This window comes from Semicossyphus pulcher, unplaced genomic scaffold, assembly GCF_022749685.1.
Source record: "Semicossyphus pulcher isolate SPU_LCO1_2020_fin unplaced genomic scaffold, fSemPul1.0.p SCAF_27, whole genome shotgun sequence".
Lineage (NCBI taxonomy): Eukaryota > Metazoa > Chordata > Actinopteri > Labriformes > Labridae > Semicossyphus > Semicossyphus pulcher.
The window spans coordinates 2,281,360-2,306,131 of record NW_027211701.1 but is presented as its reverse complement, the minus strand read 5'-3'; the positions used below and the strand labels follow the sequence as shown (position 1 = coordinate 2,306,131).

General features: G+C 42.0%; 1 protein-coding gene across 1 annotated transcript; it reads right to left on the bottom strand.

Annotated features, from left to right (window-relative positions):
* Positions 1–2,662: 2,662 nt before the first annotated feature.
* LOC138604895 (protein NLRC3-like) lies at positions 2,663–24,558 on the bottom strand. Its single transcript, XM_069676930.1, has 9 exons — positions 24,366–24,558; positions 24,071–24,217; positions 23,460–23,538; positions 22,655–22,883; positions 20,595–22,392; positions 19,744–19,917; positions 19,461–19,634; positions 3,590–3,636; positions 2,663–3,466 (listed from the first exon to the last, which is right to left on the bottom strand). The coding sequence occupies exons 1-9, from the start codon at positions 24,458–24,460 to the stop codon at positions 2,898–2,900; spliced, it is 3,312 nt and encodes a 1,103-aa protein (XP_069533031.1). The 5' UTR covers positions 24,461–24,558; the 3' UTR covers positions 2,663–2,897.
* Between the last annotated feature and the right edge of the window lie 214 nt (positions 24,559–24,772).

Genomic DNA, 24,772 nt, shown 5'->3' with positions numbered 1-24,772 from the left:
AGTAATCGTAACAATTGAATTCGACAGGTCTACTATTAGCATTAGCAGCAACAATAATGATACTATGGGGAAGACTGATGTTAGTAGTTGTCCAGGTCCACAGCAGCAGGTGGTCTGCAGCAAGGATCCCCAAAAACCTACAAGACAAGGGAGCACGAGAACTCCCGGGAAGATATATGGTTAGTAATGTTAATGGGACCAGAAGATACAGAGTTAATGAGCTTCATTAATATGACAGAGAGAGAGAGAGAGAGAGAGAGAGGAGCTTGGTGTGTCAGATGTCAGATCCCCCCGGCAGTCTAAACCTATAGCAGCATAACTATGGGCTAGTCCAAGCCTGAGCCAGCCCTAACTATAAGCTTTATCAAAGAGGAAAGTTTTAAGTCTACTCTTAAAAGAAGAGAGGGTGTCTGCCTCCCGGACCTTGACTGGTAGATTGTTCCAGAGGAGGGGGGCCTGGTAATTGAAGGCTCTACCTCCAACACTACTCTTAGAGACTTTAGGTACCACAAGCAGGCCTGCATCCTGGGAGCGCAATGTTCTAGAGGGGTAATATGGCACTATGAGCTCTTTAAGATATGATGGTGCCTGACCATTAAGAGCTTTGTAAGTAAGAAGAAGGATTTTAAATTCTATTCTAGATTTTACAGGAAGCGGAAGAGGAAGAGGCTAATACAGGAGAGATGTGATCTCTCTTCCTAGTTCTTGTCAGCACACGTGCTGCAGCATTTTGTACCAGCTGCAGAGTTTTTAGTGACTTATTAGGGCAGCCTGATAGTAAGGTGTTTCAATAATCCAGCCTGGAAGTAACAAATGCATGGACTAGTTTTTCTGCGTCGTTTTGAGACAATTTTTGTCTGATTTTTGCTATGTTGCGAATGTAGCCCGTGGAATTAGATGCCACACAGGACACATTTACTTCAAGGGTTCTTTGAGCGCCACATTTATTTCTGACCACATCTGTAACAGGTCATTCTTTAACAGAGTGTTTCAACTTCTCAGTCCAGGAGCAAACAGCCTGTTTGTGGCTGACTTCTAAAAAAAAAATGAATGAGGAAGGAAGAAATAATAAAAAAACAAAATCAAATACGGCAGTGGACTGGGTTATTACAGAAAATATGAAATAACCTGTAATAATAATCTGTTAAATACATATTTTACACCATAAACCTTGACTGTATCTGTACAAAACAACCAAGAAATGTACAACATATTTTAAGCTTCACCAAACCTATGTGGGACTTCCCTGAGATTGCACAACTCCACACATGGTCAATTACCATGTACTTGAGAACACCATGGTTGACGACAAACATTCAAAATGCCAGGACACAAACTCCAGTAGTACCTGCTACTTTACACGACGGGACCGTCCACTCTGCATATCTCCGGGTTGTCCGTTAAACAGGAAAAACAACTCTGGCGCACATCGCGGGGTAACAATAACATTACCAACTACTGCCGCCTTGTGGCCAAAGTCCGCAATAACAAGTAAGCCTGTGACAGTGCACTTACAGTCTGTTGTTACTCAATTTAAAGGACATTACACCAAAAGGAAAACAACAAAGATCACATGTACTAACACTCAATTAACTAGGGGAATTATATCAACCCTTAATGGAGAATAATGCTGGATTTTACCACCCAATTACACAAAGATGAAAGAAGGCTGTCCTTGATATTTGTTTTATGTGGGAGATGAAGGACATATCCTGATCAAATAGAACTCCCAGATTCCTAACAGTAGTGCTGGATGCCAGGCTGATGCCATCTAGGGCAGCTATATCATTAGAGAAAGAGTCTCTAAGGTGTTTTGGGCCGAGCACAATAACTTCAGTTTTGTCTGAATTAAGTAGCAGAAAGTTTCTAGTCATCCAGATCTTTATGTCCTTAAGACATGCTTCTAGTTTAGATAGCTGATTTGTTTTGTCTGGCTTCATAGATAAGTATAATTGAGTATCATCTGCATAACAATGAACATTAATGGAGTGTTTCCTCATGATATTACCCAGAGGAAGCATATATAAGGTAAAAAGAATCGGTCCGAGCACAGAACCTTGTGGTACTCCATGACTAACTTTGGTGTGCATAGAGGACACATCATGAACATTAACAAACTGAGATCGATCTGATAGATAAGATTTAAACCAACTTAGTGCAGATCCTGTAATGCCAATTAAATGTTCTAGTCTCTGTAACAGGATGTGATGGTCTATCGTGTCGAAAGCGGCACTAACATCTAACAGGACGAGTACAGAGAGAAGTCCTCTGTCTGAAGCAGTAAGTAGATCATCTGAAACTCGCACAAGTGCTGTCTCAGTGCTATGGTGGACTCTAAATCCTGACTGAAAGTCCTCAAATAAACTGTTGTTATGAAGAAAGTCACATAATTGATTAGCGACTGCTTTCTCGAGGATCTTTGAGATAAAAGGAAGGTTAGATATAGGTCTATAGTTAGCTAAGGTGCCTGAATCAAGGATAGGCTTTTTAAGAAAGTGGCTTAATTACAGCTAGTTTAAAAGACTGGGGTACATAGCCCGTCGATAAAGACATATTGATCATATCTAGTAAAGAAGCGCTAATTAGTGCTAATTGTGTTTATAAGGGTTAGTGTGTGTGAGGAACACAAATGTTCACATTTGTTCTCTAAGTTTAATGTGTCTGTAAACACATGTTTATGAAATGCTGTAAATAAGCTCATTGTGTTTAATAGTAAGGGTGGACATCTTCATTTAGAGACAAATGTGTAAATCTCAGGAAGTTTGCTGAGCTTTTATTTTGGTAGTTCATTAGAGTTACTTCCTCTTTGTGTCAGGATTGTTCAGTGGAAAACATTTGTGACATTAAAAACACAATCAGCCAAATATGAACCAAAGTGAAGCCTCGTCCAGCAACATTTAGACCCCAGGACTGAAAGGAGACTCTCCCTCCTGCAGAGAACACAGACACACTGAGGAACCAGATGACAAGAACATAAACCCAGGAAAAAGAGGTCGAGTGAATGTGGTGTTGAAGGTGTGGAGGTGGATCAGTGTGTCAGAGGAGACTCTGTAGAAGGACAGAGTGCCAGCAGGACAGTCCACATACACTGCTACTCTGTGAGAGACAGAGGAGGAGGAGGGAGGGAGGAATGTTGTTCTGTTATTGTGACGGACAGAGAAACTTTCTTTTGAGCACATCAGACTCCAGGACTGATCACTCCATCCAAACCCACAGTCATTACTGTCTCCTTTCCTTCTGACTCCTCTGTAACTCACTGATATATGAACCTTTTCTCTCCACTCGACCTCCCAGTAACAGCGACCAGTCAGACCATTTCTACACAGCAGCTGAGGCCATTGTTCAAATCTGTCTGGATGATCAGGATATGACTGATCCTCTCTCACACATGTCACCTTCCTGTTGTTGTCAGACAGTTTGAGCTCTCTGTGTGCTGTGTTTGAGTCCAGAGTGAGTTCACAGAAATCTGATGGAGAGAAAAGACACAACACAGCAGCAGTTTATCATCAGACACACCTGAAGGGTTTATTCTTTGTTAACTGACAGTCTGCTGTTTGGTCATCATGAGTCAAACTGATTCCACACTTACACTTCTTCAGACCAGGCTTTAACCTCTGCCATCCACCATGGTCCACCCTGGAGGAAGAAACACAGTCAGAATGATTTTCTATCCAACATGAGTCCTAACTGCTGTTCAACATGAAGCAGTGTTCCTCAGTTTGTCACTGTGACAGAGAAACAGGCTGAAACTCATCTGTGTCAACTGTCTGCATCAGTCTGTCACTTTATCTGAGAGAAGAAGAAGAAGACATTGGGCCTCATTCACTAATATCTGCGCAGAAATGTTCTTACTCTCTGCAAAAAATAAGTACTTGCGCAAAATCACCGTCGGATTTATGACACGTGCGTACCGGCCAATTTTGTTCTCACCACCGTGCGTATGATAGTAAATCAGAACCATTCTAAATCGACAGGTGCGTGTCCGCGATCTGCCATCAGCATACTGCCACGCCTCTATTTCTCTATATAAGGACATCTGTTTGGTGCCGCATGAAGAGAGCGGTGTTACGGAGAAGCTGAAAGAACGTGAACGATGGCCTCAAAAGGTAAAAAGAAAAATTTCACATCAGCAGAAATAGAAAAAATTGTAACAAAAGTGTTACATTTCAATGTGAACATTTTCATATGGTCTACTCTATTGTAAACTTAATAAACTAACTCAACTGAATATTGCTATATACATATATATATATATATATATGCTATAATAGAATATTTTAATTATATGACAATAAATTATGAGGATGACACAGCATTTACGTTTGGTCCATACATTAGTAAATTCAATTATTGTTGTCTATTAAAGCCTTTTTTTTCAATAAATGAAGTTTTAATATAGTATGCATTTAGTTAAAAGGGTGTGTGTTAACATTCCCTAGGACATTTCTTTCATCATTTGTGCGTACGCATGGTCAGAGGGAGTTCTACATTTGTTCGCAGAGTACGAAGAAATTTAGGTAAGAACAATTTGATGAATCCAAGATTTGTGCGTCAAATGTGCGTACGCACAGTTCAAGCACAGATTTGTGCGTACGCACTGTTCGTAAATGAGGCCCATTGTGATCTCCATATATGACTTCAGGCCTGTTACTATGACATCTATTGTCATGAAGTGTTTTGAGTGGTTGATGGTGACACACTCATCAGAAAGGAGGTAGATGTGTTTTTAAATCCCTTTCAGTTTGCCTATAAGTGGGGCCTAGGCACAGATGATGCTATGAATACTGTCACACATCTGGTAAGCAAACACCTTGATGACCCTAAATCTTTTGCACGTCTGTTGATTGTTGATTTTATCTACGATTTTACCACTGTGCAGCCACACATGCTTACATTAAAAATAAAACAGATGATTGTTAATCCTTTCATCCTAAAATGGTACCATTCCTTCCTGACACACAGCAGGTCAGGGTCAACAGCGTCCTCTCCAAACCCAGGTCTATCAGCACTGGTGTCCCACAGGGCTGTGTCAGCTCCCCTGTCCTCTTCACATTGTACACAATGACTGTATAAGAACCCATCCTAAGAACTTCATTATTAAGTTCTCTGATGATACAGCCATTATGAGCGTGCTGTAAAGTCACAGCAACCCACTGAACGACTGTGGGAATTTTCCAGGGATCATCAAGGGGGTAACTCTTCTAAATTTAAATTTATATGGGGGGGCAATTTAGTTTATGACGTTTACTTGGTGAACCCCGGCTTCCCCCTGGAGAGCAGAGAAGGATCATCTTATCTTGCTGACGAAGGCCAGGTGACTGATTGAAGTACCATGTGGGGATGGGGTAGGGGGTTTGTTGATGTTGTATATAAGCTTGAACACTGTAACAGCAAGGGAGAGAACTGCTGTACTTCTCTCCATGCTGCATGTAAAATGTAAGTAAAGAGACTTGATTCATAACATTGAGTTTGCTTGTTCTTCACAAATTATCTTCAGGAGGAGAATTTCCCTCACACGACTTCTCTGAAATAGAGAAATTAGTGCAGTGGTGTTTTTTATTGTGTAATTTATGTTTTTGAATGAGTTTCATTTGATGTACGGCTTGTCAAACCTTTTAAACCATTAAATGTGGTTTGGGGCCTACCAAATCAAACTGACTTGACTTGAATTGAATAGAATATGTTTATTGTCATTGAGCAGGTATATACAACAAAATTATGTGTCACTGCCTGAATGGGGCTCAAATAGAATAAGATGGGGAATTTCCCTCACACTTGGTGTCAGAAGTGGGATGGACATTTCGCTGATCGACTCCTGAGTCTGGACTGAGGGTAAACTGCTGGCAGGGGTCTTTTTTGAGACTCAGGGTGACCTCCCCACAAAAAAGGGTGATAGGAACCCGCCTAAAGTCAGACAAGGGTTTCGAACAGTGGATGCTCCATCTTTTTTTATTGGGGTGAGTACGGTGTTATGAATAATTTTCTCAATGGTAACTGTGTAATTGTTGTGTGATAGGACAACTGTTTCCTTGTAATTCCTTTGTGGTATTGGAAACTAGTTTCAGCGTAATTCCAGACAAGCGGTTGTGAAACTAACGTATGGTTGTATTTCTCTGATGGATTTCCTTGGGGGAGCAGAGCCCGTTGGCATGTAAATCCTTTGTGGTATTGTAGACCAGTTCTATGTAATTCCGGAAAAAAGGTTGTTAGAACTGACAAGGGGAATCAAGAAAAGAAAAAAAAAGGGTAAAAGGGTGGAGGAGTATTAGATAATCCTCACAGAAGTTAAATATGTTTGGTTGAAACATAATGATATTACAGTAATTTAACACATTATAAGGGTATAGCACATTGTGATAAAATGGGCGTAAGATTGAAAAATCAAAGAAATATATAAAGAATAAACTTTGTGGTTGTTCATTCAGTGTCTAGTACATATTCATGTGTACTACAGGGGTGCGTTGCTCGGAACGAATGTGTCGTACAAACCACCTGGCTGAATAAGTTACCCAAAGGTAGTGTATGCTTGATAAGATCCAACCATACTTGTATGGGAAGATTAGTGTGACTGTGTTTTTTTTTGTGGATGATAAGCCCATTGAACGTGCAAGCATATCTGTCCTACTGAGTCAGTTACCTGACCTTCTTTCAGGTCCTGTTTAATTGATTGTAGACAAATGGGGAAAAATGTGGTTGAGGATGTTTCACTCTGGCACAATATAACACAGGGTTTTTTCCTTTAATAGGCACATTGAGTAATGATTGTTTAAGAAGATGTAGAGCATGTTTAGAAGAAAGGGAACAGGGAAAGAAAGTGGGGAAGAAGCAGATGGATTGGCAAGGTTTCCAAAAAGTCAATAGCTGGTGTGATGGTAAAGCAAAGGATGGAAGATGAAAGGGTATGTAGAAAACAGAGAGAGAAAAGCAAATGCAGGGTAAGAGATAGGGCTCTCCTGCCTCCATATGCTGTTTCCATTCCTGCAGGCCTCCTGGTGACGAGAGACATCCCCCAACAGTTGAGTAGGAGGGGGAAGGGGCAACAGTATACCCTGACCTGTCCAAACTTTAGTTGATTGTTTGATTATTGGTTGCGGAGCTAAGGGACAAAGGGACTGTGCAAACAACTGCTCATGATGATGTGTCTAAATCTCAAGCCAAGGCCAACAGGAGGAGAAGCACACAGCCACTGGGATCCAGAAGTGTTGGTGGACAGTCCATGGCAGCAACTGTTAGGACACACGTCCTGCATGCTGAGAGACAGAAGGAGATGGGGTCCACATCAAAGACTTCAAGGAAAGTATGGCTGCAAGCTGAGGTGGTACAGATGTGAAGGTTTTGGCCACATGTCACATGATTGGACTTGTTGTTCACTCCCAGGATTGCTGTTGACACAGCCATAGGAGACAGCGGAGGCAGGTCAAAGCATTGAGCCGAACACACACACACACAGGCATCAGTGACACTTATAAACAGGTTTATAAGTAGCTTATCAATGTGCCATTGTGGAATGCCCTAATTCACATCCTTGTCTTTCACAGGTGTTAGCAAATACATGTTGGTTTTCTGTGATTGATTTGGCAAATGCATATTTAGCATTCCTGTTGGTCCTGACTCACAGTTCTGGTTTGCGTCCACATTCAATGCTAGGTGATATATATTGAAAGCCAATGTGTGGCAGCACACTTGTTCAGTATGTTGATGACCTCTTGGTGTGTTTCCCCTACACAAGAGTATTATCAAGCTGACACAGTGTTGTTGCTGCAGTTTGTTGTGCGATCAGTGTGTTACCTTTTCTTTTTAGGCATAGCAGGCTATTGCCGTCCATGGATTTTTGATTTTGTGGAGATCTCCCGAAACAGCATTGACTGACTTAAGAAAGTTTTATTACTCTCAGATTAACAAGGAACTGATTTCATTTATACTGATACGCATACACCTGACCCATCAAAGGAGGGCGGAAATGGACTAATGTTACTAAGGGTGTAAGAGGGCACAGAGGGAAGTGGCATTGGCATGTCACCACTGCAGGGTCCGGAGACCCGAGAAGAAGACAAATATAAATTGATAAAGAAGAACTGTTCAAGTTATATGTTGTTATTGTTAATGTACATTTCCTATGGTATTATTTGTAGCATAATTGTAATTTCCTCTGGTGTATTGTGGTTTTGATTTTGTTTTGTATTTTTTGCAAATTCATGAAATTTTAACTTGATTACCCTATAACATGGTGTGTGATGTGAAATTTAATTCCCAATAATGATTGTTTACACTTTGTGTCAAAAGGAGGGAATGTGGGAATTTTCCAGGGATCATCAAGGGGGTAACTCTTCTAAATTTAAATTTATATGGGTGGGCAATTTATTTTATGAAGTTGACTTGGTGAACCCCGGCTTCCCCCTGGAGAGCAGAGAAGGATCATCTTATCTTGCTGACGAAGGCCAGGTGGCTGATTGAAGTACCATGTGGGGATGGGGTAGGGGGTTGTTGATGTTGTATATAAGCTTGAACACTGTAACTGCAAGAGAGAGAACTGCTGTACTTCTCTCCATGCTGCATGTAAAATGTATGTAAAGAGACTTGATTCATAACATTGAGTTTGCTTGTTCTTCACAAATTATCTTCAGGAGGAGAATTTCCCTCACACGACTTCTCTGAAATAGAGAAATTAGTGCAGTGGTGTTTTTTATTGTGTAATTTATGTTTTTGAATGAGTTTCATTTGATGTACAGCTTGTCAAACCTTTTAAACCATTAAATGTGGTTTGGGGCCTACCAAATCAAACTGACTTGACTTGAATTGAATAGAATATGTTTATTGTCATTGAGCAGGTATATACAACAAAATTATGTGTCACTGCCTGAATGGGGCTCAAATAGAATAAGATGGGGAAAAAATCTAAATAAAGTTAAAGTTAAAATCACACACACAAGTTTAAAACATGTCTACACAGTACCTACGTTAAAGGACACTAACAGATACAGGATTATTGCACTAATAAATGGAGCAATGCCTGCCAGACAGTTCAGGCAGGCAACTCATGCTGCATTAATTTCACACTTGACATGCATCATTCTCCATAATCACCTGACAGACGCTTCCCCCCAGTTTGGTGGTCTATTTAAGCTGCAAGATTTCCGGTCTCTCCCTCTGCTCTGTCATTGAAACCGCTGCCCTGCACCAGTACTGTGCTCATACTTTTAGCCCCACCACCACCCCAGTATCCACCTGCAGGCTCCGGCTATGGAAATATTGGGCCCTATCGTTCACCCAGTGCAAAGCACTGCAGCGCAAGTGTCATTGCTATTTTCCACCCAATGCAGTCATCATTTTCTCGCCAAGCGGCCACGTTGTGTAAATAGCAAGTGATCTTGCACCCATGTTAGCACCCATTGGCATGTTGGTCTTAAAGTAAGGTGTGGTCAGGCAAACGGGTGGTAAAAAATAACATGTCCTGCCTCGAAACCTGGCGCAAGCTCTTCTTGGAGTGCCTGTGCAGCCTACAGCACCATGTCTCCATTAAGAAAGTAAAATCAGGCTATCAAGAAAGCAAAGAAAATAATAAATGTATTTATAATGCACCTTTCAAAACCTGTTACAAGGTGCCTTACAGGTAAACATTAAAATACAAGGAGTAAAAACAGATGGACAAAAAGAGTTATATTAAGATGTTAAAAAAAACATTAAATAAATAAATAAATAAAAGCACACCAGTTCAGAGAAAGCCCTAAGGTAAAAGAAAGTCTTCAAAAAAGAGGACAACGACTTAGCTAATCTGAGATCCTCTCGAACGGAGGATGCCCGATCACCTTAAGTAACAAGGCGAGATTTAGGAACAGACGGAAAGTTCCTGCCAGAGGATCTCCAACAGCAATCTAGCACGTAAAAAGTGAAAAGATCACAGATATTAGGTGGTGCCTGACCATGTAAGGCTTTAAAAACCAGCACTAAAATCTTAAAATTCTGAAATTAACTGGTAGCCAGTGAAGGTCAGCAAGAATTATGTTATGTTATGTTATGTGCTCACTTCTGTTTGAGCGAGTTAAAAGCCAAGCTGTAGCCTATGAATGCTTTCCTTACTGATTGTAACTGATTGTTGTGTTGCAGTTATCAAGCCTAGCGCACCGCCGTAAAGTATTTCCCTGCAGCCCCCGTAAGGTGGGGGGCCCCGCAGTCCATATGGCCCCCGCCTGTCAACAACTATTGAAAAAAGAAAAGTATCTATTGGGGATACCATTTACAGACGTGGGACGTGGATTTCCGGGGCGGCAAGTGTTCTGGTTTCTGTTTGTAGTACACTTGTCATCCAAGTAATGTTGACCAATAACGTGAAACAGTCACGAAAAACAGTCCGTGTGGAGAGGAAAAGCAGGCGGAGCGTAATCCGTCGTAATGACATCCCGGCTCCCATCAGCGGCTATATGATTTAGCTTCTTATTAATCTCTATAAACAGACATCTGCATGCTAACAGCTAACAATCTGTTTTAGATCTATAGTTCAACTTGAGAGAAATTCCCCGACACGGTGTCACAAAAGCTGTTCAGTGTTTAGATTTCCCGACTTCCTTGAATGCATCAAAAATGATCGATCCGATCTCCGTTCAACAGACTTAAAATTTTAAAAGTTTTCTTCTCCTCTTGAGGACAGACCTGACAAAGCTTCATTTTGACTTTTTACAAATCTGCATCATGAAAGTTGAAATTTCGGCAAAAGTTGAGACCCATTAATTAAAGTCAATCACAAGAAAAACGGTTTACTTAACGCGAAACTATGCAGCACGCGAAAAAGGAAGTCCTGACTGGAAGTCATTTATGCTGTTTATCCCGCATGTTCACCAGTGTCCGCAGAGGCTATATTGCCATCAGACTATAGCCGATGGGATCTGATCGAGGACATACCGGGGTCTCCCTTCCCTGACGTTGAGGCTGTGGGGCGCACAGTGGTTTTAAAACACAATAAAGTAAAAACCGTAGCATGTCTTAAAAAGCTAATAATGTGGTCCAGAGTCCTGCACGGGTCCAGTTTTGCAAACCCGTACCCACCCATTCCCGCAAAGTTTATTAACGGAACCGACCCGGTACCCGCATTTATCTCCAATTCAAATCCAGACCCGACCCGTTAATATAAGACCCACGACCCGACCCGTGATTAATTTAGACACACAAGGCTACAGTCCCTCACTTTCAAGTGCTTTATTTTTGTCTGACTGCTGGGGTCAGCCCTCTGTATGTGTATGTGAGTTTTCCATGGGTTAGTCTTAACAGAAAACGATTATTTACATTAGAAACGGGACCTTAATTAACACACAGCGATAACAATCATATGAGCTGAGACGAAGAGACGGAGAGCGAGCTAGAGGGAGAGATTGCACCCAACTTACATCTGTAACATGATGTTAGTTATTATTTTTACTAACATATATACTTATTGCCTGAGGGTGACTAATGACTACGTTTTTATTTCAAAGAAAATTAAGCATGAACCGCAATAGGGGGCCTGTGAGTGACTTTATCGATCAAATCACTTCCTGTAAAACTTACAAATAAAGTTAAAAAAAAAACAACAACAACGCCCGGGAAACACTTCAAAATAAAAGCATTGTGTACAAACAAGGGGAGTCAGAATTCCAGATCGGGCTTTTGCTTTGAAAAAGCATACCGGAAGAGTTGCCCTACTTTACTTTCCATGCCTGTGACTTTAACTACAGGAAGTGATGTTAATATTGCTGTCAGAGATCAATAGGATTCATCACAATTCATTTTCACCATGCATCCTGACCGAGAACCGCGTGTGGCTTGCGATAAAAATAGGCGAGCCTCCTATTCGCTACATTTTCGGCGCATGTCGCGCTGGTAGTGTGAAGACTCTCATCTGTTCTCACGCATTTAAAATGAAAATGAACACGTCCTGCAGCCATCACACAGACGCCACGCTTCCAATGTTGCCCACAAAAGCGCACATTGACCTGATACTACATACTAGGTTTTGACCTAGCCTTATTACTTGCACAATTGGTACACCTAGAAACATTTAACAAATTATAGGCAAATTAATTAAATGGCTGGGTTCTCTGTTCCTGAATCACAAATCCAGCTGAGGAAAAGTCTCTTTCGCTTGCTAGCTTGATGCTGGGATGGCGAGCACATTCCGCATGATCAATCCCAGGTTTGGAAACTTTTTAGCACGCTCCTTCCACCAACACAAAACTTTGAAACGATCCTCCTTTGGTATCTTACATTCGATCATCATCGCCTGTTGATCGTGGACGGGGTCTCTTTTCTGGTGAGCATGGGCCCGGCAATTGCAGGGGGCTTTCACGTTTCTCCTTGATTTCTTGATAATAGTAAAAACGAAACGTAAGATCAATGCTATTTTAAGAGGAAAGGCAAACAAAAGAGTAAGTACCGGAGAGAATGGGTAAAACCGCATTAAAGGGTCATTGTTTAAAAAGCGCAAAATAAATACTTCTTTAGTATACTGTAAGAAATATCTACAGTTAGGCATATATATTACTTTTTTAAAACTCTTAATAACGCCTGCAAGCCCCCCCACCTTAGCGCTTACTGCTCTCATTGCATTCCCGGTCGTCCCAGACAGTCTGAAAGTCATTAATGGAGACGTTGCGAAGAGTAAACCGCCACAAAACTGCAGATAGTAAGACAAACCGAAGACATCGCACAGCAGATAAGACAGCAGGAGCAGCAGATGGCACTCAACGGACAGGAGGTGACACATCGGCGACCATGACCATCAGCAAATTACAGGAGCCAGCAAATGTTGAAAGTGAAAGAGAGCACTGGGCATTATCAACTACATGAGTCAATATATACCAGACTTGGCTACAACAGCAGCTCAGCTTTATGAACTACTGAAAAGAGAAACCACATGGATGTGGGATCAACTTTAGCGAAAAGCCTTTCAGCAACTCAAAGAGGCCCTTATCATTTCACCGGTCTTGGCTCACTATGACCCACAGAGACAGACAGCTGTATCCGCAGACGCAAGCAGCTACAGGACAAGGGCCATTCTTCTACAGCTGCGTGACGAAAGCTGGAAGCCAGTCGCATATTGTTCCAGGAGACTGTCAGACGCAGAGACCAGGTACGTGCAAATTGAAAAAGAATGTTTAGCAGGAGTATGGGCCTGTGAGAGGTTTCACAAGTATTCTGCAGTGTCTACAATCGTCTGCAGGGCCTTCCTGTCAGCCACAGAGCTGCTGTCGTACCACACCAGGATCCCATGTGTCAGTATGCTCTCAATGGAGCCGTGGCAGAAGGAGAGGTTGACCTTCATTAGTGTTCTCAGGAAGCAGAGCCACTGTTGTGCCTTTTTAATCAAGGAGCAAATGTTGGTAGACCATGTGCGGTCAGTGCGGTCTAAGCAGTCCTGTAGCTGTTCAGAAGCTCCCTCTGGGCATACTTGTACAACTCTGACAGCTTGTTTGACCGTGTTGATAACAGGTCTGTATGCTGAGTTAAGAACAAGGAGATGTGGTCAGATTGGCCCAGATGGGGGAGAGGTGATGATTTAAGCCCATATTTGATCTTACTGTAAACATTATCAAGTGTGTTTTTACCATACTGTAGGTTTGCTTGATTGAAATCCCCACTCTCTCTCTCTGTGGCCACTCTGTTGTTTACAGATTGCAGTCAGCAAGTAGCCTAATGCTGTTTTAGTATAAGCATCTGGAGGTATACTGCATTAAAAATGACAACAGTGAATTCTTATTGCACAAAAAGAAGCAGTCAGCAGTCAGTGAATGCTGAGATCATAGGTGAAAAATTCAAAATTCCAGTTTAGCTTTTTGAGAAACTTTGTGAAACATAAAGCTCATCAAGAATGTTAACAGGGTTTTTCAAGATGGCGGCGTGAGGGAAGGTCACGTTCGGGGGAGCTGCTGCGCTTATTAGCTAATTTATTCACTTAACCCTACAAAAATAGCACTCCAACCTCTTAATGGTTCATTAGCCTAACATGAACATTGACAGCTACTTTCTGAGGCAATCCGACAGCATGCCACGTAAGAAAAATCAAGCTCCCGATGATGCTGAGCACAGCCAGCAGGCTGGCGAGGTCCATGCAGGAGCTAGCATCATAGCCGACACCGGAGCCGAGGCTAGCTTACGGGCGCTTCGCGAAGCGGTGGGCGAAATTACAGCCAACATCTCTAAAGTCATCGACGAAAAACTCGGCCCACTGTCAGAGCTCTTAAAAATACACAGAGAAGAACTGGACAGCCATGAGAAGCGGATAACCGAGGCCGAGCAGAGGATTTCAGCGCTGGAGGACGTCACAGACCCGGTGGACGGAAAGTTGAAAGCTCTGGAGAAGTTGGTGTGTGAATTAAGCGAGCGGTCCGACAACCTGGAAAACAGAGGACGACGCAAAAACATCCGTATCGTCGGACTCCCAGAGGAGGCTGAAGGAGATGACCCGACTCAGTTTTTTGAGGCTTGGCTCCCTAAAATCCTTCACATTGAAACGAAGTCGGGCCGCGTGAAGTTGGAGAAAGCACACCGCTCGCTGGCCCCGAAGCCCCCCTCCACCCAGAGACCGCGGCCGGTGCTGGTCAGGTTCCACAACTACCAGGATAAACAGCGTGTGATGAATGCGTCGTGGGAGATGGGGAGGAAAAATCAAGCGCTGAAACATGAGGACGCGACGGTGATGATATTTCAGGACTTTTCAGCTTCCGTTCTCCGCAGGAGAAAGGGATACGACGGAGTGAAGAAACAGCTGAGAGCGCTCGGTGCTGACTACAGGCAGGTCTACCCCGCGTCACTGAGAGTCACCTGTCGCGGATCCACCAAGATGTTTCACGACCCAGCCGCGGTGGAGAAATACATCCAGTCACTGAAGGATGCCCCCCGTGATGATGATGTGTGAACATTAATCTAAGTCTTCATGCTGAGCAGCGGATCTGTCGGACTTTTAGTAAGTTTTGCAGTTAGATAATGGATATGCATTACACTTGATTTGGAGCACTGATGATGATGTCTTTTAGCTTTGTAGGATCAATATAAGCAATGCCTCCGGATTTCCCGGATAGATATCTTTCTTTTGTTGCTAGAGAAGCCTTTCGCTCGAGCTCCTCCAAGTTTAGGAGAAGGACAGCATGTACATTTTATGCCAGTGTTAGGCAGAGGGTGCCTTAGATGCACTATTTTTTGTTATAACCTTTATGATGTTCTGTTTTTGGTTTTGTTCTGTTCGGCTCACATCATTATGGATTACATTACAGGCAATGTGTTCAGGCAATATTTTAGTCCATAACCCATAATCACGTCAGCTTTGAAGCTATGCACTTGGAACGTAAACGGTGTTCATACACCTGTCAAACGGAAAAAGGTTCTAACTTATCTTAAAAAGGAATGCGTTGACATAGCGCTACTGCAGGAGACACATTTAAACGACAGTGAACATCTGAAATTACAACAAGGAGGTTTTGGACAGGTTTATTTTTCATCTTTTACTTCAAGGAGTCGAGGCGTGGCCATTTTAATCCAGAGGAATGTACCATTTAAACTTCTAGACTGTAAAAAAGACACAGCAGGTTGTTATGTGATTGTGAGAGGCATACTACATGGGGAAGGAATTGCTATAATGAATATTTACAACCCACCTGGATACCCAAGTGACCTTCTTACTTCTTCTTTCTCTAAAGTGATAGATCTTAATGTCAGAAACACGTTTATTGGAGGAGATTTTAATTGCCATTTAAATCCTATCATGGACAAATCTCCACCTGGTAAATTACCACTTTTACCTCAAGCTAAAACGATCTCAGCACTTTGTGAGGACCTAGACTATGCAGATGTATGGAGAGCCCAACATATTGCTGAGAAAGAATATACCTTTTTCTCAAATGTCCACAAATCCTATACCAGGATCGACTATTTCTTTCTCCGGAGAACTCTACTGTCGTCAGTTATCTCCAGCTCTATAGGAAATATAGTAATTTCTGATCATGCTGCTGTGTTCATACAATATAATTTAGAGAACCCAGTCAACCAAACCAGACATTGGAAGTTCAACCCTTCTATCCTAACAGACAGCAAGTTCTTATCTTACTTTAGAGAAGAATTTCACTCATTTTTTTCTGTTAATTCAGCCTCCACTAATGACTCCTCATTGTTGTGGGAAACATCTAAAGCTTTCTCCAGAGGTATTATTATATCCTATATGTCCACTAGGAGGCGAAGGCAGGATGGACAAAGAAAAATCTTAGAGTCCAAACTGAAACATGCTGAGAAAGAATATGTCAAAAACTCATCTGTACAGAAACTTAAGGAGATTTCTGCACTTCGGTGTGCTTTAAATTTATTATGGACAAAAGATGCAGAAGGTAAAATCAGACTTGCCAAACAAAAAATTTACGAACATGGAGATAAAGCTGGGAAATATCTGTCATATTTGACGAGGAAGAAGGCTGACTCCCGAGTTATCTCTTCAATCATAGACAGTCGGGGTAAACAGACATTTAACACTGTAGCCATTAATGATGCATTTAGAACTTACTATGAAAGTTTGTGTAGATCTGAACTACAAACTGATTCAACTGAAAAAATGAACAATTTTTTCTCCTCTCTTAACCTTCCTAGCTTATCTGAGGACCAGAAAGCATTTCTTGAAGCTCCTATGTCTAAGAAGGAGGTACTCGATGCTATTAAAGGGTGACAGTCTGGTAAAGCCCCAGGTCCAGATGGATTCAGTAGTGAATTCTACAAAGAGTTCTGTGATTTGCTGATTGACCCACTTCTAAATATGTTCAATGACTCTTTTAAGAGAGGCGTTTTGCCACAGTCTTTGAGAGAAGCGCACATCTCTCTAATTTAAAAAAAAGGTAAAATCCCCGAAGACTGTGCGTCATACAGGCCTATCTCCTTATTGAATACTGATCTGAAACTCCTCTCCAAAATATTAGCAACAAGACTAGAAGGCTTACTCCCTATTCTTATAAATGATGACCAAACTGGATTCATTAAAGGTCGTAATTCATATAATAATATGCGCAGATTATTAAACACAATTCAGGTTTTTCAACAGCAGTCTTTTAATGGTGTAGTGCTTTCTCTGGACACTGAGAAGGCGTTCGATCGCGTAGAGATGCCATACCTGTTTTTTACACTACACAAATTTGGCCTGAGTGAAAATTTTATAAACTGGATAAAGTTACTTTATACAAATCCCCTGTCTGCAGTGCTTACCAATGGGTTGCAATCTTCTAACTTTCAAATTTTTAGAGGTACAAGGCAGGGGTGTCCTCTGTCACCCCTGCTCTTTGCCTTAGCAGTTGAGCCACTTGCTGAGGCTATCAGGATAAATGAAAACATACATGGTCTCACCTTGGCCACTAGACAACACAAGATTACTCTTTATGCTGACGACGTCTTGATTGTTTTGACTGAACCTGAGGTATCTATTCCAACCCTTATTGAGACCATTAATATGTTCAGTACTTTTTCTGGTTACAGAATAAATTTTAATAAATCGGAAGTGATGCCATTGGGCTGTCTGAAACAGATACCTAAAACCCCATCTCCCTTCCCGTTTAAATGGTCGCCAGAAGGTTTTGTCTATTTGGGAATACGTGTAACACCCTCGTTTGAACAGCTATACAAAGCAAATTTCCCACCCATATTTGAGCGTATAAGGCTAGACCTAGAAAGATGGAATACCCTCCCAATTTCCTGGTTAGGCCGTGTCGCACTTCTAAAAATGAACGTTCTCCCTAGGCTACTTTACCCCATACAAATGATCCCAGTCATGTTCCTCCATAAGACTATCAAACAGTTAAATAGTTGGTTTAGCTCCTTTATATGGTCTAAGAAGAAAGCACGCCTGAAAATAGCTACGCTATGTCTTCCATCCTCAGAGGGGGGTCTCGATCTCCCGGACATTAGAAAATTTCAGCTTAGTGTTCATCTGCGTATCATAGCTGACTGGGTGCATAATAAGTCCACGTCTCTCTGGTTGGATGTAGAAAGTTCAATGTCTAAACACCCTTTGGTTAATCTTCTGTTTATTAGGAAAAATACATTTTTGAAGTCTGCTTGTACTAACCCTATTACAATCTCCACAGTTAAGGCATGGTATGCCATTAGAAAATTAGAAGGCAGATCTCGATTCACATCTGTATTCACTCCAATATGTGACAATCCTGACTTTCCCCCTGGAGTAATGGACAATAACTTTCGGATTTGGGAAAATAAAGGAATATCTACTTTACACAAACTATTGGAAGGCTCTACCATGATGTCTTTTAGTCAGTTGAAAACGAAATATGATATTCCAAAACAGGATTTCTTGTGAGAGATTTTGTCACGAAGGATACCTCAATCCTTCAGTGTCAGGATATCTCACGCCTAGAGAGACAGCTCTTTTTGCAAAAATCTGGCAGTTCTATTAGCCAATTCTATAATATCCTTAAGGAGTATAACATCACAAACACCTCCTCTCTGAAGGGCTTATGGGAAAGGGAACTTAATGTTAGGATAACAGATGATGACTGGAATGATGCTTGGAAAAGTGCTAAAATACTGAATGTCTGTAACCGAGTGAGAGCTATGCAACTGAAGCTCCTACACAGGGCTCATATCTCTCCCTCTCAACGTCATAAATACAACCCTAATACATCTCCACTGTGCCCCAAGTGTAAGATAGAAACTGGTAGTCTGACACATTGTTTGTGGGATTGTAGAGAAGTACAACAGTTTTGGCAGGTCATAGGGCAGGAAATTAATAAGATTCTGTCTATTAACAGTAATAATAACCCTTTATACCTGCTACTTGGTATATCTGACATGTCCATCACTGACAAATTTAAAAGAAGACTTTATCAGACACTTGCTTTTTGTGCTAGAAAGTGTATTCTTTTGAATTGGATCACAGATAAAGCTCCATCTAAGGCTCAGTGGCAAAGGGTTGTATTTGAATATGTTGTGTTGGACCATTTGACATGTAAACTTCACAGCAATGATGATGCCTTTCGTAAAACATGGGAACCCTTTCTGTCATATGTTGGTCTGAATGTTTCCACCATTCTCACAAGAGGGTTTGTATCATAGCTCAGAATGCTGTATGGATTTGAATATGTATGTGAGCCAAATGTTTGTCTTGTTTTTGTTTTTTTGTTTTGTTTTGTGTTGTATTACCTGTTGGAAAACTAATAAACATATATGTAAAAAAAAAAAAAAAAAAAGAATGTTAACAGAACAGACATAGAGAGAGGAAACCAACAAAGAGCCACTGTGTGAAGGTACAGCAGAGCAGTGTGTGGGGAAAAATAACTGAAGAGAAGCAAGGTCAGCAGATAACACGTGGTGGAGAAGAATGAACCACAGTTGTAATGGGTTTACGATTTAACTTTACTTAAATAGACTGACGTATTGTTCGCTGCAATAGCACCCCCCGACCCTGTAGAGGCACCTGCAGTGTCTGAAGTCTTGTTGTCTGTCCATACCTGAGCGTGTCAAGTCTCCAGTGTGGATTCTCCCGTCCAGCAGACAGCAGCTTCACGCCTTGTTTTCCTGGATGATTGTAGCTCAGGTCAAGCTCTCTCAGGTGGGAGGGGTTGGAGCTCAGAGCTGAGGCCAGAGATGCGCAGCCTTCCTTTGTGATCAGACAGCCTGACAGACTGGAAATGAAATCATGTCATTCAGAAAATATTACTGATTTTGGACCATTTTTAAACATATAACCTAAAGAGGGATTGAACTGATTGAACAGATCGACTGTCAACTGACCTCAGAGTTTCCAGTGAACAATGTTGACTCTGCAGTCCAGCAGACAGCAGCTTCACTCCTGAATCCTGCAGGTCATTGTTACTCAGGTCCAGCTCTCTCAGACTAGAGGACTGGGAGCTGAAGACTGAGGACAGAGCTTCACAGCTTCTCTCTGACAGGTTACAGCCACTCAGCCTGAAGAAGAATCGACAGAGAGCAATCACAAACAATGTTTGTTTATTCTGAATTTTAAAAAAGCTACTTTAAATTTATGTGTGTACCAATCTCGAAACTCATCGACTTTCACCTGACAACGATATAACCTTTGGGAGTGACGATGAATTTTTCAGTCATTCGGGTTAAGTTAATAATAATAATATATCTGCAAAATAAACACAGTCATTTCTTGGTTCATCACATCCCTGGAGGAGCAGCTGTGCATTGGTTACTTTCATAAACAGGTCTTAAGTTTGCTTAAATATCAGCACCATAATGTAGATCCCTAAAAACTCAAATGACACTTCTTTAGGTCAGTCCTCAAGAAGAGAAGAAAAATACTTTTTAAATGCCTGTTGAAGAGAGGTTGGATCCATCATTTCTGAAGCATTTGAGAAAATTATGGAAATCTATCAATGTCTCAACACAGCGTCAAGCTAGTTTTTGTTGCTCCGCCTACTTTTGCTCTCCCCACGGTTTGTTTTTCCTGCATATGCCAAAACCTGCGGATAACGTGATTGTTCAATATAACTCGGACTACAGCTGTACTTCAAACGCAAACCACAACACTTCCTGGACTAAAAATCCACGTCCCTAGCCGACAGATTCTACATTTCTAAGTAAAATGTGTAAATAGCGATTGGGTGTGTACCCACAGAGCTTTGTTGGAGGCCTTGACCACTGGCAGCAGCCTCAGAAGAGCCTCCTCTGAAGCACAATATTTCTTCAGGTCAAACACGTCCAGATCTTTTTCTGATGACAGTAAGATGAAGACCAGAGCTGACCACTGAGCAGGAGACAGTTCATCTGTGGAGAGACGTCCTGATCTCAGGGACTGTTGGATCTGCTCCACTAGAGAACGATCATTCAGTTCATTCAGACAGTGGAACAGATTGATGCTTTTCTCTGTGGAGAGATTCTCACTGATCTTTGTCTTGATGTACTGGACTGTTTTTTTAATGATCTTTGAGGTACTTCTTGTCTGTGTCAGCAGACCTCGCAGGAGAGTCTGATTGTTCTGCAGTGAAAGACCCAGGAGGAAGCGGAGGAACAAGTCCAGGTGTCCATTTGGACTCTGTAAGGCCTTGTCTACAGCACTCGTGAACAGATGTGCATGAGATTGTTTTATTTTTCCAGAGGTCTGGGATGTTACTTCTTTTTCTGACATCAGGTTGACACCAGAGTTGATGAACGTCAGATGGACATGAAGAGCAGCCAGAAACTCCTGAACACTCAGATGGACGAAGCAGAACACCTTGTCCTGGTACAGTCCTCTCTCCTCTTTAAAGATCTGTGTGAACACTCCTGAGTACACTGAGGCTGCTCTGATATCGATGCCACACTCTGTCAGGTCTGACTCATAGAAGATCAGGTTTCCTTTCTGCAGCTGCTCAAAAGCCAGTTTTCCCAGAGACTCAATCATCTTCCTGCTCTCTGGACTCCAGTGTTGATCTGTCTCAGCTCCTCCATCATACTTGATGTTCTTCAGTTTGGACTGAACCACCAGGAAGTGGATGTACATCTCAGTCAGGGTCTTGGGCAGCTCTCCTCCCCCTCTGGTCTTCAACACATCCTCCAGAACTGTCGCAGTGATCCAGCAGAAGACTGGGATGTGGCACATGATGTGGAGGCTTCGGGATGTCTTGATGTGGGAGATGATTCTGCTGGCCTGCTCCTCATCTCTGAATCTCTTCCTGAAGTACTCCTCCTTCTGAGGGTCAGTGAACCCTCTGACCTCTGTCACCATGTCAACACAATAAGGAGGGATCTGATTGGCTGCTGCAGGTCGTGTGGTTATCCAGAGGTGAGCAGAAGGAAGCAGTTTCCCTCTGATGAGGTTTGTCAGCAGCACATCCACTGAGCTGGACTCTGTAACATCAGTCAGGATCTCATTGTTGTGGAAGTCCAGAGGAAGTCGACACTCATCCAGACCGTCAAAGATGAACACAACCTGGAACTCTTCAAACCTGCAGATTCCTGCTTCTTTGGTTTCAGTGAAGAAGTGATGAACAAGTTCCACCAAGCTGAACTTCTTCTCTTTCAGCACATTCAGCTCTCTGAAGGTGAAGGGAAATGTGAACTGTATGTCCTGGTTGGCTTTGTCTTCAGCCCAGTCCAGAGTGAACTTCTGTGTTAAGACAGTTTTCCCAATGCCAGCCACTCCCTTTGTCATCACTGTTCTGATTGGTCCATCTCTTCCAGGTGAGGCTTTAAAGATGTCTTCTTGTCTGATGGTTGTTTCTGGTCTGTGTGGTTTCCTGGATGCTGATTCAATCTGTCTGACCTCATGTTCATCATTGACCTCTCCAGTCCCTCCCTCTGTGATGTAGAGCTCTGTGTAGATCTGATTCAGACGGGTTGGGTTTCCTGCTTTAGCAATCCCCTCAAACACACACTGGAACTTCTCCTTCAGGTTAGACTTGAGCTCACGCTGACAAACTGCAGGAAAACTTCCTGAAAGAACAAACAAGAAATGTGATCAATAAGTTGAAGCTATAATCAATCTGATGATTTTCAACTTAAACACATCAGGGTGGTGTTTATTTCCCTCCTCTCTGAAATCTCTTCAGCACATCAGGTGTGAACAGTTTCTCACAGTTCATAGATCTGATAAAATGTGTGCATCATATTAACAGCAGAGTTTTAAATGTGACCCTCTCCCATGTTGCCTCCATTTCCTCTTTCCATCATGTTAAATGTGTTAAAATCCTCTTACTGCTCTGCAGACAGTCAGCCAGCTCCTCCTGCTTCATTCTCCTCAGGAAGTGCAGTGTGATCTTCACAAATGCCTCTCTGCTGCTCCTCCTCTGCTCTTCCTCCTCGCTGTTCAGCACCTCCTCATCCTCCCTCTGACTCTCTAAGCATTCTGGGTAATCTGGACTCAGACCCCTCTTGATCTTCTTCAGCTCGTTCTTCACAAAACTGACAATGTTCTCCTCCAGCAGCTGGAACAGAACAAGAAGTGAACTTTGACTTGTAGAAGTCAACATCGGATCATCAGTGACAGACAGAAAGCCTGCTGGTCTGCAGAGTGCAGCATGGAGACTGGATCACAATGGTAGTTCAGTATTTAGTCTGTGGATGGTCCTGTCTCCTAGAAATGAAGTTGATATAAAATGAGATTCATGTTGGAGAAATATCCTGGTCTGGTTTCACACAGAAAAGATCTGCAGTGACTTTGGACACGATGTGTTTATTAGAATGAAGCTGAAACCACAAACTGTCATTAACATGAACCAAAGTGTTTCTGTTGTTTCAAACACAAACTGGACTCAGTCTGTGAACTCTGCTCTCTGCTGCCAAAGTCTGTGTGAGACCACCATCCACCACGACCTCTGACCTCTGACTCTGTGCTGCTCAGCAATGTAACGCTTCATTCAGTCAATAAAACATTGACTGTGAACATCATTCAGACAGAGATGATGTTTGCAGTGTAATCAGGAAACAATTCAGTAACATAAAAATGTCATTTGAAGTCAACTTTGATTCTCAGTAGTAGCTGTGTTTGTTCATTTACACACCATAAATATGGAGTCCAGCTGTGTTTGATGCTGCTGGGCAGACTGACCAATGGGAACCTCTGATCTCTGCTGCTGAACTCTGTGGAACAAATATAATATAATATACTGTATATAATATAAAGACACAGTGTTACATGTGATAGATTCTATCAAGTGGATCCTGTTAGATCCTCCTACAAACACAGGACACACATGAAGGTACATGCTCAGTACAGTTATTGATGTGTAAAATAGTTTCCTGCTGTTGGATCCTGATAGAAACACAAACACTGATAAATGTTCAGGTTCAGACATAAAACACTGCTGACATGTTGGATTTTAAAGGTTTTAATACAGAACAACAGAAACATGTTCTGTTTTAAATTCTTACCTTTGACAATCAGAGTTATTTACATCTTTGAAACAAAGAGGTGGATCCATAGACCGGTCACTCTTGAAGGACACACAGCTGGGCTCAGGTCCAGGAGAATCTGGTCTCTCATGTTCAATACTGAAAGAATCACAAACTCTGATGAACGTTCATAAACACTGAAAATCTTCCAGAATTATTGCTGCTGAAAATTATTAAAGTTTAAATACTGATCACAACAAACTGTGAGATAAATGATTACTTTTGATCCTCAGACTGCTGTCCATCTTTGAAATAAATAAGTCGACCCTTAGACTGGTCACTCTTGAAGGACACACAGCTGGGTCCACATTCAGGTCCAGGTCCAGGTCCAGGTCCAGCAGAGTCCGGTCTGAGCTGCTGCTCTGGCCTTCAACACAACACACACAGAGCTGTGAGTGTGAATAATGATGGTGGAGTGATTTGAGTGCTGAGCTCTGACATGGAGAAGAGTCATGGACAGTTAGAGATCCTCATCTCACCTCTGAGCTTTGGTCTGGCTGTCATGTTCCCCACACAGAGTGGTTTTAGAGGGAGGGGCTCCCTCCTCTCTGTCCTCACACTGACTCATAGCAGAGCCCCCACCTTCACACAAACACAACAACATGCTCATTCATTACAACCAGCTTTACATCACAGAGACACACACTGCTCTCTACCACAGTGTCATTCCTGATTCTACCACCAGATGGCACCAAAGGAAGAAATGATTCAAAGATTTCCACTGTGGATAAATGGAGAAGAATATATTCCTTTTTATACAGCTGTACTTTTTGTCCACTAGAGAGCTCATATGGATTCATTTATAGTTCACTTCTGTTCAAAGTGAGGACATGCAAAATCTTCCAGTTTAACATGTGGCAGGAGAAAGAAAATACTCACCAGGTGACTTCAGATCCACGTTCTACCTTCACCTGTAGAGGAA

Coding starts and splice junctions, on each gene's coding strand:
- LOC138604895 (XM_069676930.1), bottom strand. CDS start 24,460: ATGAGCATGTTGTTGTGTTTGTGTGAAGGTGGGGGCTCTGCTATGAGT. Junction 19,918..20,594: donor AAGGCCTCCAACAAAGCTCT/GTGGGTACACAC, acceptor ATTCTTCTTCAG/GCTGAGTGGCTGTAACCTGT. Junction 3,467..3,589: donor AAAGCCTGGTCTGAAGAAGT/GTAAGTGTGGAA, acceptor TCTCTCCATCAG/ATTTCTGTGAACTCACTCTG.